A 20,230-nucleotide genomic window follows, 5' to 3' on the forward strand; every position below is an offset into this window, starting at 1 on the left:
CGAATGAGTTTAAGAGTATCAGTGCCCTAGTGCTCAGGGCATGACTGTTCCATACAGGGCGCCCTCTGGTGCTTTGTCAAGTCTGATCTTAAAAATCTCTCATGGGACTAAGCCTCTAGCCTGTCACCTGGAAGACTGTTCCCTAGGCTAAAAGGCTATGAGTGTGAGGAAACATTTCCTGATCCTTGGCCTATTTTTTTTTTTGTTAATTTCACCTCATCACACCTTAATCCTATGGATACCCTAAACAATTCCTTCAGATACTTCTAGTCAGTAACCATGTCCCCAAGCTACACAACCGCCCTCTGTCATCCTTCAGTAAAGCTCTACACATCCTTGATGTAATTTCACTGAAGTCAGAGTTGTTCCAGGGATAAATTTTACGCATTAGGGGAATATTCAGACCCTTTCCTCTGCCTTCATGGCTCACGTGGGGTTCTGCTATGCAAGGGGAAGGATGAATAAGGAGGGAGCAGAAGGAGATCCACTCTATGGTGTGACACCTTGCTCCATATAATCTTGCTGGATGGCAAAGCATAGATGAGGGGTAGGGGATGAGGAATGGATCTGGGTGAGGCTATACAGCCCATGGGGGGTTATTTTTGATAGGAGCCTCTATGGAGTGGTTGCACAGGCACTTTGTGCCTGATGTTGATGGTGGGGTTCTCCTCCCTTTCCCATGCACCTTCCAAACACCCAGCCCAGCTACCCAAGCCAAACACTTGGCTCTGGGTTTTCACCTTAATATCCTCTCCAGAATTTGTCACATCAGCCCTTAACCATGTTTGTATTAGAGTCAGATGAAAAATTCCTGTGTGATATTGAACCAGAGATCAAACTGCTGCCACATATCCCCAGGAGAAGATTCCTTGTTCTCTGGTACACTATGTAATAAGTAATAATTCTATCTCTTCCCCCCCCTACTGCACAAATACTGAGTGAATCAGCAGCCTAGAGTGACAAAGCTTTGGCCTTACACAATGCACACAGAGAGATCACGTATAGATTCCAGGGCCTCAAACCACAAATGTAAAGGCTCGACTAGGTGCTTTCAGTGTTGTTGTAGCTGAGCTGGTCCCAGGATATGAGAGATGCATTGGACCAACTTCTGCTCGTGAAACAGACAAGCTGTCGAGCTTCACAGAGTTCCCCTTCAAGTCCTGTAGGTCAAGGGTGACCATATTTTCCCCAAGGGAAAATGGGACACTCCTGGGCTAGCCCAAGCCCTCCTTGAGGTCCCTCAGTCCTCCCACGCTTGGGCCTCCCTGTCTCCCGCCCACACGGGGCCAGCCTGAGGTCCCCCTTCCCACTGGTGCTTGGGCCCGACCCAAGTCACCCCACTACCTGCCTGCAACAACCCCCCGTGCAACTCACCGCACCGCCAGCCTGCAACCCCTCCACCACACCTTGTCCAAGATCCCCGCTCCCCCTGCTACCCTCACTGCATGCACGGCCATATGGCTGGTGGGCCAAACCTCCCCTGCTGCCCGCCTGCAGGGCTGGTGGTCCAAGCCCCCCACCGCACGCCTGCGCATGGGGCTGCCTGAGGTCCCCCTGCACATGGGGCAGGCTGGCCTGCCCGGACTGCTCTCTGCAGCCCTCCCTCCAGTGCAGGGCTGGTGTTGGCACTGCCCTCGCCACATGTTCCTCTGCGCCCCACTAGGGGTTCCACGTGTGAGGGGGTCAGCTGCGAGGTGAAATGCTGCTCACAGCTTGCTCCCCCTGCCATGGGGCCAGCAGAGCCCCTCCACCCGGGAGAGCAGGGATTCTCCCATCACAGGTAAGCGGGGACCCCCTTGTTCGCAGGCTGCCCCAGGCCCCAGGTGGAGGGGGTGCACACTGTGCTCTCTGGCTTTGCATCCATGCAAGGCGGGAGCTGAGGGCGGCACAGCAGGAGTGCTGCCCAGTAGGCAAGGGGGGCAGTGGGACAGGAGCAGCAACAGGAACGGGGCGGGAGCAGCGGAGTCTGGGCTGCTCCTGGGCGCACTCTCACTGCCCATCCCTAGCACTGCTGCCACTGGAGGAGGCAGCAAGGGAGAGTCCGGCGCTAGCGTGCGCTGGGGAGAGCGAAGGGGGGAGCATGGCTGCTTGCTGGCCCCCTCTGCTGGCTCTGTACTGCGATCCCAGCAAATACAGGACAATTTGCCCGTATTTAACTAAAAGTTGAAACACCTGGAAGAAGGCTTAAAAAGGGGATGTCTGGTTACCTTATGTAGATCCTCCTTTGTACTTCGAAAGCTTGTCCGTTCCACCAACAGTTGGTCCAATGAAAGCTATTACTCACCTTGCTCTCCATGAGCTGTAGCATTTGTCAAGGTCAGACATTCTGTCCCCTAGAAGGCAGGGATACGCATGCCATTGGCCATTAACCTGGTTGGTTATTGTGATTTTCAGATAGCTGGAGTTGCAGTTTAAAATCTTAGTTAGCTTTAGTCATAGCAGCTAAAATGTTTATTGCACAGTCCTAAAACACCAAACAATATATGGCCTCAAAATGCTGCTTAATAGAAATAATAATTAAAAAAAAAACAACAGAACCTGGAGAACAGTTCAGTTTCAAACAGGTCTATGAACTGGTAGTCCTAGATTCTGAAAGACATGGGTTAGCTCGAGATCTTTTACAGAGCACATAGTACATAATGTGCGATCTTTGTCTCACAAGCCACTTTCAGTCCTGTTGTGCAAGTCAGGATGTCTGATGCTTTGTTGCTTGATCATGAAAGACACGGTTAACAACAACATGAAATGCCTTAGGTCAAGGTGGAACCAAGGACTTACATTTCTTGGCAAGTAAATATACCATGTATAACTATCACATTTAACTTCCAGCTGGGGAAAAAATGAAACCTAGCAACAGCACAGAGCTCTTCGCACATGAAAACATTTGTTTAAAAGATTATAGGGCACAGATATCCACCTAATGAATTCTTCTCCCAAAGTCTGACTTCTCTCGGAAAAGGAGCACTGTAGTCTTTGAAATTCTTGTCATAATAATGTGCTGATTCAACTACAGTGCAGATTCTAAGTAGTAATGGAAAATAGCATTTTTTTTCCTGGCATAAAACAGTATCTCCTATTAAAAATAGAAGGCTTATAACAAATTCAGCTGTGTGAAGTTAAGGTTGAGATGTGGATTCTGAAAGGGAGAAAGATTTTATGTAGAGAAACAGGTAATGCCACCATCACAGTGACCAGTCTGTTCATATGTTATAGAGGGATAGCTCAGTGGTTTGAGCATTAGCCTGCTAAACCCAAGCTTGTGAGTTCAATCCTTGAGGGGGCCACTTAGGAATCTGGGACAAAATCAGCACTGGGTCCTGTTGGTGAAGGCAGGGGGCTGGACTCAATCCAATTCTAGGAGATAGGCTATCTCCATTAATTTATAAGCCTTTTCCTCCACCCAGTGTCTGTCTTGTCTATTTAGACTGCAAGCTCTTCAGGGCAGAGACCATCTATTATATCTGCACAGTGCCTAGTGCAGTGGGACCCACTCTTGGTTGGTCCCTGGACACTACTGTAATAAACATGATTAATAAATAATACAAAATGATGTTAGTGGTGAAAGAATCACAAACGTTTCCACTTGGATCAGATAAGCAACAAAGAGCTGCATGCTTTAGCTGGAGATAATGGGAATCTTTTTGAGCTGGAAATTGTGCTAGGAGTTCCATGAGAACAGACTGCCCATCTTGCCCCATCTACAGCCTGGTCTATGGCTAAATATTAGATTGACTTAGCTACATTCCTCAGGGCAGTGAAAAATTTTGCACCTTGTGCAACCTAGTTAGGTCGACCTAACCTCCATTGTAGATGCAGGTAGGCCAATGGAAGAATTCTTCCGTCAACCTAGCTCTGAGAGGTGGATTACCTACATTGATTGAAAAACCCCTTCCACTGATGTAGGATGTGTTTACATAACATTTCAATCTTGCAGCTCTTCAGGCTATAGTCCCAACACAACGTTCTCAGGAAAACATACTGAGTTCCCTCCATGACAACAAAAATGTTATTCATCACACTGGATAGTCACAATTTAGATTAATGGGGTGTAGGATGTTGATTGCATTAAGACTGTGCCACGCTTTGCCTGGTGCATGAATTTGCACATCAGCAGAATGAGTCACTAGGCTGATGCATGAAACAAATGGAACCTGAAATACCGTAGCTTGAAAGTTTTAGCAACACAAATCGAGCATGGCTTGGCATGCAAGCCTACTATTACTTGCATAAGATGGAGCACTAAATCAGAGGAAGAGTTATTAGACTGACATTAAAGCAGTGACTAGGACCAAAAGGAAACATTAAAACAATCTTGTGAATTTTAATATGAAATAGAAAGAGCTCTAGTGCCAAGTATCAGAACTATGGACAGCCAGATGAAAACTGTAGGTGCTGTGTATTATAAGCAGCAACTGGATCTAGGGCCATCCTCAAACCTAACACTAAGAATCTGGGTTCAGTAAATTCCACCAAACTCATTTGCACCCACAAATCAGCAATCTTGTATCACCGGGTAGGATCGTCCACGGTAGCCTGGGCTCCTCCCCTCTGCCCTCATGCTGGAGAGGGACGAGCATGGGCATGCTACACCCTGTTACTCCTTGCAGTGCGTATTCTGGAAGGGAAAGGATGACCTTCCATTTTTGGTGGTGGCAGTGGGACATGATAGAACTATACCTCTTTGCTGGATCTGGCCACAGCAGTTGCATTCATTTTCATAAGAGTGGCCACACTGGGTCAGACCATCTAGCCCAGTGTCCCATCTTCCGACAGTGGCCAATGCCAAGTGCTTCAGAGGGAATGAACAGAACAGGTAATCATGAGGTAATCCATCCCCTGTCACCCACTCCCAGCTTCTGGCAAACAGAGGCTGGAGACACCATCCCTGCCCCTCCTGGCTAATAGCCATTGATGGACCTATCCTCCATGAATTTATCTAGCTCTTTTTTGAACCCTGTTATAGCTTTGACCTTCACAATATCCTCTGGCAAGGAGTGCTACAGGCTGACTATGCGTTGTGTGAAAAAATCCTTCCTTTTGTTTGTTTTAAACCTTCTGCTTATTAATTTCATTTGGTGAACCCTAGTTCTTGTATTATGCGAAAGAGTAAATAACACTTCTTTATTTACTTTCTCCATTCCAGTCATGATTTTATAGATCTCTATTATATCCCTCTTTAGTTGTTAATTTTCCAAGCTGAAAAGTCCCAGTTTTATTACACTCTCCTCATATGGAAGCTGTTCCATAACTCTAATCATTTCGCAGATCTTTTCTGTACCTTTTCCAATTCCAATATATCTTTTTTGAGATGGGGCGACCACATCTGCATACAGTATTCAAGATATGGGCATACCATGGATTTATATAGATTAGGGCTGTCAAGCAATTAAAAAAATTAATTGCAATTAATTGCATGATTCATTGCATTGTTAAACAATAATGGAATACCATTTATTTAAATATTTTTGGATGTTTTTCTACATTTTCAAATATATTGATTTCAATTACTACAACACAGAATACAAAGTGTACAATGCTCACTTTATATTTATTTTTATTACAAATATTTTCACAGTAAAAAACAAAAGAAATAGTAATTTTTCAATTCACCTCGTACAAGTACTGTAGTGCAATCACCTCATCATGAAAGCTGAACTTACAAATGTAGAATTATGTACAAAAAATAACTGTATTGAAAAATAAAACAGTGTAAAACTTTAGAGCCTACAAGTCCACTCAGTCCTACTTCAGCCAATCACTCAGACAAACAAACTTGGTCACTATTTGCAGGAGATAATGTTGCCCGCTTCTTGTTTACAGTGTCATCTGAAAGCGAGAACAGGCGTTTGCATGGCACTGTTGTAGCCGGCATCGCAAGATATTTACGTGCCAGATGCGCTAAAGATTCATATGTCCCTTCATCTTCAATAACCATTCCAGAGGACATGTGTCCATGCTGATGATGGGTTCTGCTCAATAACAATCCAAAGCAGAGCTGACCGATGCATGTTCATTTTCATCATCTGAGTCAGATGCCATCAGGAGAAAATTGATTTTCTTTTGTGGTGGTTCGGGGTCTGTACTTTCTGCAACTGAGTGTTGCTCTTTTAAGACTTCTGAAAGCATGCTCCACACCTCGTCCCTCTCAGATTTTGGAAGGCACTTAAGATTCTTAAACCTTGGGTCAAGTGCTGTAGCTATTTTTAGAAATCTCACATGGGTATCTTGTTTGCGTTTTGTCAAATCTGCAGTGAAAGTGTTCTTAAAATGAATATGTGCTGGGTCATCATCTGAGACTGCTATAACGTGAAATATATGGCAGAATGCAGGTAAAACAGAGCTGAAGACATACAGTTCTCCCCACAGGAGTTCGGTCACAAATTTAATTAATGCATTATTTTTTAACGAGCATCATCAGCATGGAAACATATCCTCTGGAATGGTGGCTAAAGCATGAAGGGGCATACGAATGTTTAGCATATCTGGCACATAAATACCTTGCAGTGCCGGCTACAAAAATGCCATGCAAATACCTGTTCTCACTTTCTGATGACATTGTAAATAAGAAGCAGGCAGCAGCATCTCCTGTAAATGTAAACAAACTTGTTTGTCTTGGCGATTGGCTGAACAAGAAATAGGACTGAGTGGACTTGTAGACTCTAAAGTTTTACACTGTTTTGTTTTTGAGAGCAGTTATGTAACAAAATCTACATTTGTAAATTGCACTTTCCTGATAAAGAGATTGCACTACAGTACTTGTATGAGGTGAACTGAAATATACTATTTGTTTTGTTTATCATTTTTACAGTGCAAATATTTGTAATAAAAACAACAAAGTGAGCACTGTACACTTTGTATTGTGTTGTAACAGAAATTAATATATTTGAAAATGTAGAAAAACATCCAAAAATATTCAGTACATTTCAATTGATATTCTATTGTTTAATAGTGCGATTAATCATGATTAATTTTTTTTTAGTTAATCACGTGAATTAACTGCGATTAATTGACAGCCCTAATATAGAGGCAATATGATATTTTCTGTCTTATTAGCTATCCCTTTCTTAATGATTCCCATCATTCAGTTAGCTTTTTTAACTGTAGTTGTACATTGAGTGGATGTTTTCAGACAACTATCCACAATGACTCCAAGATCTCTGAGTAGTAACAGCTAATTTAGATCCCACTACTTTATATGTATAGTTGGGATTATGTTTTCCAACATGCATTACTTTGCATTTATCAACACTGAATTTCATTTGCCATAGCCTCCTATACATTCTGGGGCTACCAAGAGTGTGTTGCCCTGCAGAACCCTGGGATTATGAGATTTCAGGCCTCCAGTGCACTTGGAAGCCCCAAAAGGCAGGAAAGAGTGAATGAAGCCACAGTGCCGGAACCCAGGGGAAGGTATCTCATCAAGGTTCCCCATCACCACCACACACACTTGCTGAGTCCAGAAAAGCTGACCTCAGAGGAGGTCCTTTAATAAGAGCAACAAATACGCATGGTAGGGAGGGGCTGTGTTGGAGTGGACAGGGGAATCTTGTGGCAAAGCAAAAGCCTTGTGGTGTGTGGAAAATTATCTCAATCAGGGGTCGGCAAACTACAGTGGATCCGGTCCGTCAGTCGTTTTAATCTGGCCCTCAAGCTCCCGCTGGGGAGCAGGGTCTGGAGCTTGCCCCGCTCCGGTGCTCAGGCCGGGGAGCAGGTTCAGGGGCCACTCCATGTGGCTCCCGGAAGCAGCGGCATGGCCTCGCTCCGGCTCAGCCAGGGGGCTCCGCTCTGCATGCTGCCCCCACCCCAAGCACTGCTCCCGCAGCTCCTATTGGCAGGGATCTCAGGCCAATGGGAGCTGCAGGGGCAGCACCTGCAGAGGGGCCAGCGTGCAGAGCCACCTGGCCGCAGATCCACATAAGAGCCAGAGGAGGGACATGGCCGCTGCTTCCAGGAGCCACTTGAGATAAGTGCCGCAGGAGCCTGCACCCCTGAGCTTCTCCCCATGCCCCAACCCCCTGCCCTGATCCCCCTTACACCCTCCAAACCCTTGATCCCAGCCCAGAGCACCCTCCTACTCCTCAAACTCCTTATCCTCACTCCCACCCCAGAGCCCGCACCCCCAGCCAGAGCCTTCATCCCCTCCCTGCACCCCACTCCCCAGCCTGGAGCCCCCTCCCGCACCCTGAACTCCTCATTTCTGGCCCCACCCTAGAGCCCGCACCCCCAACCAGAGAGCCCTCACCCCCTCCTGCACCCAACTCCAGTTTTGTGAGCGTTCATGGCTCGTCATACTATTTCTATTCCCAGATGTGGCCCTTGGGCCAAAAAGTTTTCCCACCCCTGTGTTAGAGGCCTGTGAAAGTGAGTGGAAGGAGGAAGAGGAGCCAATCTACTTTTATTAGGAGCTACTGCTACACAGGAGGAGAAAGTAGCAGCTGCCCTCTGGGACCAAAGCCCCCAGTGGGATGGGAGCTATTAATCTCTTTAAATCATAATCATTTTCCATATTAACAATAATCTGACTATGACACACAATCCTTGTGGAATAGCATCTGAAGGTAGTAGAACCTCAAAGGGGGCTTCCCGGTGGAGTCCATTTAGCTACATACATATACAGAGGGGATTGGGTTTACTCACCTAATGTAATAAAGCATAAAACAAGGGATCTGCTGCTCTCTTGATTCATGGGAAAGTTATGTGGATAAATCTCTTGGTGTTCACAAGAGAACACACCCCAAGACCGTACAACAAGTCAATTTAGGGCGAAAAGCTAATCTCAGATAAGTGGGCATGTATTGGCAAGGTCTTGTGTACTCTACCACTGGACATGCATGTGTGAGCTGTCCTCCACATAATCTCAGTTAGTGGTTACTACTAGAGGGGGGAAATCAGGACATTTTGTTTGTATTCACAGGTTTTAGAATACAGTCATACTTCACTTATGCTTATGCTTAGTACAGTATATCCCTTAATCATACTATCCAACACTAAATGCATCTGTTTGATCTAAGGCAGCTATTTGCAAGGATCTTGACTTCAGGACTTCACTTAGGTTATGGTGTTCAGGCTTCCTCTGCTCCATTTTTCATTTCAAGGGGCACTGGTAGATGGTTTAAGGCCCTGCATTTAAGCTCTGTAAAATGGGTTTTCAAAAGGGCTTCATGTATATATAATATGATGAGACAACTATGTCTTTTTCAAAGGTGACTTGCAGATCAGTATTAAGTGTATTTTGTGTGCTGCATGTACTAAACAACAAGGATAAAAGAGCTGTTCATCTCATGTGGTTTTTAACCTCTCCTCCTCTTTACTTCTCCATTGTACTTCCCACTATTTCATATCCCATCCCGTGGAGTTTCTTTTTCCAAAGTGATGCTCTGGGTTGTGATGTCACAGAGACTTCCCTATCCCCACTGGGACACAATGATTGGGGAAAGCTCAGGAAGATCCCTTTAAAAAATATTTTATGTCCCACATGGATTTGGAGAGATACATATTAAGATCCCTGTCTGGCCTCCTCTGTCCCTACCCCAGTATGCCAACTCCAGCAAGCTGGGATGCAATGCTTGTTGATGTATCTGGATGGGCTGATCGGAATTCTGGAACTAATGGGATGGGGATTAAGTTTAAAATCACTTGTGCACTGAGTGGTCTCTGGACTTTGCTGTTTAAATAATTCAGTATTTGACCCTTCATTAGATCCTTACACAGATATCAGTTCCTTGAACACTAACACAAACTTTGTCAACAACAACAAAAATCCCACTGCTGTTAATTGGGCGCCCAACTTGAGACAACTTGGGGCTGGATTTTCAGAAGTGCCATGAGGTGCAGTGGAATGCAATGGGAGCTGCAGATAATCTGTGCTTCTAGAAATCAGGCCACAAGTGTCACTAGTTAGGCATCAAAAATTGAGGAACTCCCAGAATCAGTGACTGCTTGTGAAAGTTAAGCTGCAAGGCTTCTGGCTTCACAGATATATTCTCATTGGGGTGAAAAGAAGAATTCCACTAGGTTAAGCCAGCAGGAGCGCACCTGGCACCTCACATCATTCCTGTTCTGTTTTGCTTCCCACCATGTCCATAATCAGACATTTCTTTCTCCCCATGTTCTATATTTTTCGGGTCCTCTGCTAATTTCCATCCTTCATTATTTCTCGTCCTCCAATAGCTCTTCCTTACTCCTGCTATTTCTCTCAGTTCAGTTTACCTGCTCTCTGCTACGTCCATAGGGCACTATCTTTCTACATCCCTACCAGGGATAAGATTTGTCTCCAGAGCAAGAATGATTCCCGTGCCATTTTCCAGTTGGGTCACACACTTGATTTTCTGCTGGGCTTCCCCTACTCATTTCCAACTGAATGTTGGCATTGCCAGCTACTGAAGGCACTGATACTGGCACTGTGACAATTCAGGAAAAAAATCAGTTATAACTTAAAGAATTAGTATCTTCAACCTCTTTTTTCATTATCACCAGCTCTGGCAATTGATCAACTGTTGCTATCTTCTTCAACACCAAATCTATAGAATGGCATGATCTGCCAGTCAAACAGCGGGCTTCAGGGGCCTCCATCACTATGACTGAGCAGGGAAGCCTGCATAATTTGACATGCATTAATATGACAAATGGTCAGGCTCTTTCCACTGCTTTCATGGCTAATGGAGGAATTATACTAAATAAGGCACTTTTGTTCTAGTTATAGGAACAATTTGGGTCAAGCGTTTTATGCCTAGATTATTAGCACAGGATAAAGCAGACATGAAAAGCTGGGAATGTGTGTTCTCACTCCCAACATGCCACCTCAGTAAATCGAGTTATGTCTTGTCACATCATGTCTTGTAAATATCAGATGTGCCCCCAAAGTGTAAGAGGAGATGGCATATAACCTAACTTAACCTCTGCATAAACTAAGCCAGGTATTTCTGCCGTGATATGTTAGTACTAAGGCATTTTGTATAAACAATAGAGGCTGCAAAACTACCAGCTCCAGGGGATTAAGAGCACACATCAGAATATTTTGTCTCTGCTCTGGACTAGTTACTAAAGTAGGATACTAAAAAGTTGGATAGCAACTGATAGCATGAGCAAATAGATGATCCTGCAGTTAGGGGGCCAGCCTGGGACTCAGGAGACTCACATTCAACTCCTTGCACTGCCACACACTTCCCGTGGGAGCTTATTTTCTCTGAGCCTTAATTCACTATTTATTATGTGGGAAAGAATGGAGCAGCAAAAATGCCTCAATAGGAGTATTGCAAGGATAATACATTAAATTGAGAGGCACCCAGATACTGTGGTACCTGGGACCACATTAAGTACTTTAGATAGAGGGAGGGCATGTTCATGAATGCTTCCTCCTACCTCAGAGCCTCCTGATAATCCAGATCTTGCACAGTTCTGATTAAAATATAAATACATGTCATAAGAGACACTGTTTAAATAAAAAGGCAGCCGAGTCTAGTAGCTTGAGCACAGCGTCCAAGCATTGATCACCTAAATTCTAATCTCAGTTCTGAAACAGAGTTCATCTTTGCCCTTGGACAAGATACTCCTCTGCCTTCACTTCCACATTTGGAAAATGGAGAGCTGACCTACCCATCTACTCTCCTGAGGATTATTTGTAAAGCACCTTGAAAAAGTAAAGGTGCTACCGTTTGTCAGTGCTCATTATTGTTAAGCTTTAATAAAGGTGTTTTGTCTTTGATTTTCAAACTTTTAAACAAATGTCTGCCCTTGTCTTGGTTAGTATGAATGTCAATCCACTTTCAGCACAGAATGTATTTTAAGTTTTGCCCTGGAGTTTGTGGCCTTGGTATCTAAATTGCTTCCTGCTCAAGAATGCCTAGTGGACATCATTACCACAGGACCCGTTTTAGAGGAATACCTCAATAGCTCCTCTGTGTCCTCTTTGAGGCTCGTACTTAGAGTATAGCCCTTGTTCTCACAGGCTGTTGGCAGCAGTAGAGAGTCGCCTAGTTTAACAGTCCCACCGAGGTCTGGGTCCTCAAATAATTTCAGACCTAAAGATTGAATCATCAGAAAGGTTTAGTCAAGCTTCAGCTACAACACCACGACCATGACTGTTAGCAAGGGAAACAAGTTGTACAGCTGAAAGGAAACGTCCTACAGAAAATTAATTTTTACAAAAAGTCTTCCACATCCGAAGTAAAAATCCACAAAGTGCTAGGAAATACATTCTTGATACATTGCACTAGCAGGAGCTACTGGCTCTACTCACCCATCAACATAAGCTAGATAACAGCTACAGATCCATAACAACGGAGAATCTAAAGTCCAACAGCGTAGGGCTATTGCAGCTACAAGCCATGTTTATTTCCACTTCTAGCTAATTTACAGCTGAAGGTCTGGCCCAAGATTCTTACGTCAAAACCCAAGTATCATGCGCTGGACCATTCCATTTTAAATACAAGAGCCTTATAGAAGCTTTAGGGACCACAACCTAACTGTACATAATGGAAAATGGAACATATTTACTCTCTTTGGCTGACGAGTTCTTCTTGGAACTGGAAGATGAAAAATCTTTTACTGGGCCAAATAATCCTTCCTCAGGATCTACTTCCTCATCGAAAATGGTTAACTTGGGCTTGTCTTCCTTGGCTGCAGGAGGTGCGGGCTTCTTAGGTTTTTTAGATCTAAAAGTACAAGAAACAAGAAAGAAATTCAGCTGACATTTCTTACATTACAAGAACTATCAAGGAATTCAGCCAGAAATGGAAGCAAGATGTATATTAAAAACTACAATATTATCACATTTAGTTGCAATTTTCTCCTCCTTTTCAGGACTTTTCATTCATTTGGAAATAAGTATGGCAGACTCCTGAATACAGTTCAGCACCACTGAAATAGAGGAGAGAGGACGGGCATGGCTTGATAGCCACAGGATGGCCTGGACCCATTTGGCCACTGGGTACCTCATGGGTGAAGAGAAGGTAGCAGATACTTTATCACTGCAAACTCACTCCCATCAGTGGGCATACAACACAGCGGGCTTCTCCAGGATCTGCACCACCTTTAGCTGAGGGAGAGGCAGGCCCATGAGCCCACATCCTTTTAGTCTCTGTAGCAATCTCACTCAAATATTTAGAGACATCCACAACAGAGCAAGAAGCACAACTGTGACATGCTCACAACCTACTGACCCACTCAGAAGATGGGCAGCCATGCTCTGTATTAGCTGGAGCTTTAAGGCGGCCTCCACAGTTAGGCACCACACATTACAGCAGTGCAGCCTGAGGTAACAAAGGGGAAAATTCAAGAGAGAAGTCGGCATGTGGGGAGCCAGAGAAAATGGGAGGCTAAAAGGAAATCTTTGGATGAGAGAATTTAATTCAAAACAAGGGAATGCCTGTTCATTAGGGCATCTAGCAATTTGCACAGAATCTCCTGATATTTGGACCTACAAGTGTAACAGCCACGTCATCGCAAGGTACCAGTGCTGCACCCCCAACAGGCACTTTTTGCACTAAAAGATCTGCTCTTCTTTACCCAGTACAAGGTCAGGTTTCAGTCTATAGTAAAACCAATTAGCAGCATTTAAAATGCTATTGCCATCAAAAAAAACAAGGCAATAAAGTCAAAGAGATTACAAGTGCATTCCAGTCATGTTAAACAGGCCAGTAAAATACTCACCGGATTACGGCCACACACAGAGGATAAGCAGAGTCTGGTTAATTTTCATAAGAGTTTATTATCAACAGAACATAAGCCCTGGTGAATGGCATGTTCCTGATGTTGTTTCATCTCTTAGCAACAGCATAAGATGCACTTTAAATGACTACACAAGATCAATATGTAATGCTTAATCACTGAATGTTTTGGAAATGTGCCACACTGACGGGAAATGACAAGGAAGCAATTGCTAAACAGCTTGCTAAACAATTCAAAATGGCAACAAATTCAGTTTGTGTTTTGGTGCTCAGCTGCTACAGTGGTTTGGGGCAAGGGGCTTCCTGTGGTTAGAGTGTTAGCTAGAGAGCTGGACTCAATACCCTGTTCAACCTCAAACTTCCTGTGCGACCACGGGCAAGACACTTAATCTCTCTGTGCGTTAGCTCCCCATCTGCAAAATGGAGATAACAGCACTTCCCTACCTCACAGCAGTGTTGAGGATAAATACATTAAAGACTGAGGTGCTCAGATACTACAGAGCTGGGGACCGTACAGGTACCCAAGACTGACGGCCAGATCTGTTAACTTCTCTTTCCCAAGTTACGAAGAGCCCGTTTTTCTCCAAATACGCAAGCCTTCTAACAGCATGGTAACCCTTAGGACATAGGTGAGTAGATAGTGGAGTTCATGTGTAAATTTCTATCCAGCCACCTCTCTGCCTGATCCAGGCTGATGGTATGTATAGTTAAAGCTGCATAGTTCTGCAGCATGGTTTCCGTAATCCTTTCTTTCATGCCCCTCAACCTCAGTTTTTCCCTTTATTTGACTAGATGCAACCACTCATCCATCCACCTCATTCAATTACCTAGTCCCATTTCAGCTATTTATTGCCAAGCAACTTGTTACGTTATGATTGTAAGAAGGCAAACACTGGAGAGATGCACATTTCTAACATTAAAACATCCTGAGGTACATTTCTGGAGGCAGCTCTTCTTTATCCTGCAATTGCTTACATGGCACAAAAGTAAAATATACCTTAAATCTCCATATAAGTGATCTTCAAATATTACAGCAGGAGTGAAGATGAAAAATCAGGTGCATTGCTACAGAGAGAAATTTCCTTAGCCAGTTGGATGTTGTGTTTTCTTTTTGCACTTCTTGTGCATTTGTGCTGGGATTTTCCTATTTTAAAAGTAGATTTTAGTGCTCAGTTATTAAGTACTGGCTTAACAGCTGCAGAGAGTGAAGATTTTTGTAGCCTCAAAACAGGTACTGCACAGCACATCCAAACACTGCCCCATCAATGTGTCTCACTTCTGATCTGAAGAGAGCCCCTCCAGGGGATAAGAGAATCATTAGGAAGTTTCCAGAAAATGATTATTTCCTTCTGAACAAATTAGATGGTACACACCTTTTCTGGGCCAGATCCTCAGCTGGTGTAAATCAGCAGAGTTCCATTCACTCCGTATTTGTGCCCAAGCCATCACTGGCATGGGAGGAATAGTTTATTGCTGCTTTTCTTTAAAAGAAGTTTGACTTGGAAGCTGGGGAAAGCAACTCCTGCAAGGCATCAAGTGCACTAAAGTCAGTGGAAACGGAATGCCGTTTGAACTCCCTCAGATAAAGTCAATGGAAGTTGATGGGTCTTAGCACCTTACAACCTCTGAACATGCAGGCTGGAATTCTCAACAGAACCTAAGGGATTTAGATGCCAAAATATCATTGGGATTTGGGCACCTAACTCTCTTCAGCTCCTTAGGAAATCCCAGCTGTAACATTCCAAGGTTGAGATTGCGAACCCCTTACCGCCAATGGAAAGCAGGTACTCACGCAAGCTGTCCCTTTGAAAGTCAGGAGATGAGGAAGGGCTTCATGATCTGGCTCTGAAAGTGTTGGCATTTAAGAGCATTGTAGTGGTGGGAAATTGCAGGGGAAGGGAGTAGAACCAGAATAACACTGTCACACTGAATAGTGTATTAAAGAAAATGAACTGAACTGCAAAGACTTGCTGATAATCCTCTGTTTAGTTTAGCAATCGAAACTATCCCAGTTACACTCGGTCATTTTTAGTCTTGCCAGAACACATCATTGGACCGTTGCAAGGCCCAGGACTGAGAGCACAGAAAGTGATTTGCCACATTTCCTAAACGTTAACAGGATGAACAAGAAAAGGCTATTTCTTCATGATGGATCTGCTTCCCCTTACTACCCTTCTAAGGACACCAGAATTGTACTGCCAGGCGATTCATGTTTACCAGCAACGTGGATTTCTTGAGAGCAGAATCTAAACCAGAAAAGATTCCCACAGTTCTGTATTTAGCTGGCCGGTTTTATGCCACTGCAACAGCAATAAGATTATTTTGAGGGGGAAAACATGAGCGTATAAATGATGCACCACTACAAATCCAGGGCTCAGTCTTACAAGAGTGCAGAACAAGGAGTTGCCAGTAAGATAGTTTTGTCACTCATGACCCAACGAGTGAGGTCAGCTGAGGCGAACAGAGAGTGGCGAAAAGCAGCACTGTACCCAGCATGTGTCATGAGGAATGAAGCAGCTGGCTGGGAGAGCAAAGTGCCATGGGAACATTCGGGGCACCAGAATAGGAGGGCCCAGAAGGCCATGGCTCTCCCACTTTTTGAAAGTAGACGGGCCTGGTTCAGCAGGTGCTCCAATCTTCCTCTTCCCTCTGAACCCTCCCCCAGCCAGGCAATGCCTCTGCCCCCTCCCTCTGCCCAGAGCAGGAGGCTCCACAGCTCCCCGTGGCTCTTACCTGGTCCAGGCTCTGGCTGGGGTGGCCACAGCCCATCCATGGTAAGAGCCACGCAGGCAGCAGTGAGAGTTGCACTGTGGAACCTCCACTTGCCTTGGGCAGGGGGCCTGTAGGGTGAAGACACGGGCCAGGGGCTGCTCTCGACTCCCCCCCACCTCCAGCTTGCAGCTTGGCCATGGGCAGGGCCTTGGGTGGAAGAGATGGGGTGCTTTGCCCCCCCCCCACTTCTGGGCTGGCTCTTCCATCCTTGGGAACCTTCAGAAGCATTTCTATGTCTGGAGCCCAGGGTTGCCTCAGTTATTAATTTCTCCTTCACGCAGCTCATCTATCTACATTTACACTCATCACCTTGGTAGGTTATTTGAATACTGCATCAGATCGGCGGTAGGATTAATGGACATTTCTAAAAATGGCTCTTACCTATATCATTTACATTTCTTGGGAAGCAATTACGCCCCTATGCTCGGCCCTGTCTTATCACACATCCACCTATCCCTACACAGCAGTGCTCCCAGTTCAGGCGGAAATGCAGAGCACCGTATTTCTTCACACTATGTGATTACCTCTGTGCACAAACCCTGAGCAAATACTTGCACTTCAGCTCTCTGCACCTCTTTCCGTTGCTTACAGGTTCCAATGCTAATAGAGCTGGTATCAGCCATGCCACTCACTGGTCACTGGTCCTTAGAAAACTGACACTCATTTGGAAAGAGTCCTGGAGCACTGAAGCATGTTTTAGTTTCATGGGAACATTCTATGGGATTGAACACAAAATGTTACCTCTGCTATAAGGTGGTTCCAAAAAAATCCTTAAAGCTAAGATACTTGATGTTCAATTTAATAGGTTTTCAGAATAATTTCTACATACCCTTATTAAAGTGCTGACCTTACCAATTTCACCCCTATTTTGTTCCATAAGTGTAATACTAATTAGGCCACTGAACATTCTCAGAGATCAGGCGAAGGCATTTTGAAGATTATGAGCTTCAAAAAAGGCTCAACAATATTAAAAACTTTTTGTTGTATAAAACCCTGTACATAAAACTCATCTGTGTAAGCATTAAGGGCCAAATTTCAAATCCATTTTTATGGGCACTATTATTTCCATCTGCAGTTTATAGAGACAAGGTGAGTGAGGTATTATCTTTTATTGGAGCAACTTCTGTTGGGAGAGACAGACTTTTGTCTACAGGTTACTTCAGTATAACTCAGGGGTGTGAATAATCCACATCCCGGAGTGACATAAGATACATCAACCTAAGTGACAGTGTAGACAGCACTATCAGTGTGGTAAGTGCTCTAGTGTAGATGTAGCCTCAACCTTTCGAGCTTACACAAAACTCTTTTTCAGGTCTGGGAAATGTGCTCAGAGGGTTGCAGTTAATACAAGGTAGAACAGAAGTGGCCCATTAACTCAGTCAAAGGCGGAGGGAAATGGGAGGAGAGAGGGAGAGAGTTAGTGGGTTACAGATTGCTGTCTTAAGCCACAAATCCAGTGTGTCTATTCAGCCAATGATTTTTAGTGTCTCGCAACATTATGAATTTAGGCTGCAAGGCTCATCTTTAGAAGGTGTTGTGCAAGTTTCCTTTGAGGATAGGGACTGATAGGTCAGATAAAGAGTGAGCGCTTTGTGAAAAGTGTTCACCCACAGGTGATGCAGTGTTTTTTTCATCTTTTATCAATTTTTTGTGTGACCTCATGCGATAGCATAGTGGTCGTCTTTTTCACTCACACAATTGTTACTGGGGCATTTGGTGCACTGGATGAGGTACATCCAGTAGGACTCTTGGATCCTGAAAGGTGTCTTGTGCAGGGAGATGTGACTGCAGGTTTTGCACCTGTTGTTCTGGCAGGGTTTGGTGCCACTGATATCCTGGGCCCAATACAGTTTTAGAAAGCTGGCTGACTGGTCACTGGTTAAGCCTGTCTTTGTCCCTGAGAAAACAAGACAGCAGGTGCTGAACTGAAGGCAGACTTGTTGAGATGATCATAGTGAATTACAGCCTAAATTCCTGGTCTCAGCCCTTAGAAAGATAACAGGCCTGAGACCTAAGGAGCTCACAACAGGATCATTATGTAGCTCCTTGGGAACTCACACAAGTGACTTCAAGAACTGTATCAGGGCCACTCCTAACCCATAGGACTAGATTTTCAAACCTGCATGCATGTATATTTCTGAACACAATTACTGAGACTGCACACACAATTGCAAATTAGTGAACAAACAGGCCTGGATTGTTAATACAGTTTGAAAATCTGGACGATGATTTTTCCCAAAATACAGGCAGGAAACAAAAAGTTCCAGTAATATCTGAAAGAATTACATTAACATGTTAGGACTAGCACTCGAATTCATAATTTGAAGGAAAAAGCTAATTAATATTAATAATTAAAAAAAGCAAAAATGATTCTGGGATGCATTAACAGGTGTGTTGTAAACAAGACATGAGAAGTCATTCTTCTGCTTTACTCTGCGCTGGTTAGGCCTCAACTGGAGTATTGTGTCCAGTTCTGGGCACCGCATTTCAAGAAAGATGCGGAGAAATTGGAGAGGGTCCAGAGAAGAGCAACAAGAATGATTAAAGGTCTTGAGAACATGATCTATGAAGGAAGGCTGAAGGAATTGGGTTTGTTTAGTTTGGAAAAGAGAAGACTGAGAGGGGACATGATAGCAGTTTTCAGGTATCTAAAAGGGTGTCATCAGGAGGAGGGAGAAAACTTGTTCACCTTAGCCTCCAATGATAGAACAAGAAGCAATGGGCTTACACTGCAGCAAGGGAGAATTAGGTTGGACATTAGGAAAAAGTTCCTAACTGTCAGGGTAGTTAAACACTGGAATAGATTGCCTAGGGAAGTTGTGGAATCTCCATCTCTGGAGATATTTAAGAGTAGGTTAGATAAATGTCTATTAGGGATGGTCTAGACAGTATTTGGTCCTGCCATGAGGGCAGGGGACTGGACTCGATGACCTCTCGAGGTCCCTTCCAGTCCTAGAGTCTATGAGTCTATGAATATAAACCTGCATCTCAATCTCCATTTAGAAAACAGGCTTGAACAGCTGACGTGGTACTATACTAACACTTCTTCAGCTTAAACCACTGCTATAAAACAAAGAGACTCTGCACATTGGTTCACACAGAAAACAAAATGTCTGCTGCTGCTCTCTCTCTATTCCAACAGTGTTCACTTTCCAAAGCTGTATGATAACAGACAAGACAAAAAGGTCATTCTCATCTGCCTAGGAGGAGGGGTGCCGAATGGGAAATCTAAGCCAGCCAGCTCACCCAGAGTGACTGCTCAGCACTAATCAGTGTTGACAAACACTTACTGTAGGGAAAGTTCACCTCAAAGAGTCGTCAGCCTTTTCCTGCAAACACCAGGGCAGAAAAATCAGTTAATAGTGATTGAAATGCTTTCAGGGTCTCAAAAAGCAAGAGAAGAAGTTATAAAAAAGTAGAAAAGTTCCCTGGTTTTTAAAACAATTTTAAGTGAGAAAATTATCAAGTAGGGAAAATTTCCTTCTCTGAGATCTGCGAACCAGGCTGCTCTTGGATTATATAGTTCCAACCAACCAACAGCTGGGGACAAATCATTAAAGGCAAGTTTTACAAGAGTTCAGCTCCCATTTAGAAACCTAAATGCATGGCCAGGTTTTTTGAAACACTCAGCACCCAGGAGTTTCTATTGTTCTGAATGGAAACTATTGGATACTGAGCTCTTCAGAAAATCTGGCCCTTAGCTTTTAATGACGCTACACTCCTATGTCATTTGAAAGTAGACCTCCAACAGACTGTAGTGAAACTATTTTTGTTGATATACAATAACCAAT

The 20,230-nt window shown here is 44.1% G+C and overlaps 1 protein-coding gene across 1 annotated transcript in view; it reads right to left on the reverse strand.

Moving 5' to 3' along the window:
* The window catches only part of HS1BP3 (HCLS1 binding protein 3), an 85,872-nt gene that overhangs the window by 6,046 nt on the left and 59,596 nt on the right, over positions 1 to 20,230 (reverse strand). Inside the window, exons 5-6 of the mRNA XM_050950907.1 lie at positions 12,496 to 12,653; positions 11,885 to 12,020 (exon numbers count right to left, since the gene is read on the reverse strand). Of these exons, the coding sequence (XP_050806864.1) occupies positions 11,885 to 12,020; positions 12,496 to 12,653 (294 nt within the window). The remainder of the gene's footprint in view (positions 1 to 11,884; positions 12,021 to 12,495; positions 12,654 to 20,230) is intronic.

Source organism: Gopherus flavomarginatus, chromosome 4, assembly GCF_025201925.1.
Source record: "Gopherus flavomarginatus isolate rGopFla2 chromosome 4, rGopFla2.mat.asm, whole genome shotgun sequence".
Lineage (NCBI taxonomy): Eukaryota > Metazoa > Chordata > Testudines > Testudinidae > Gopherus > Gopherus flavomarginatus.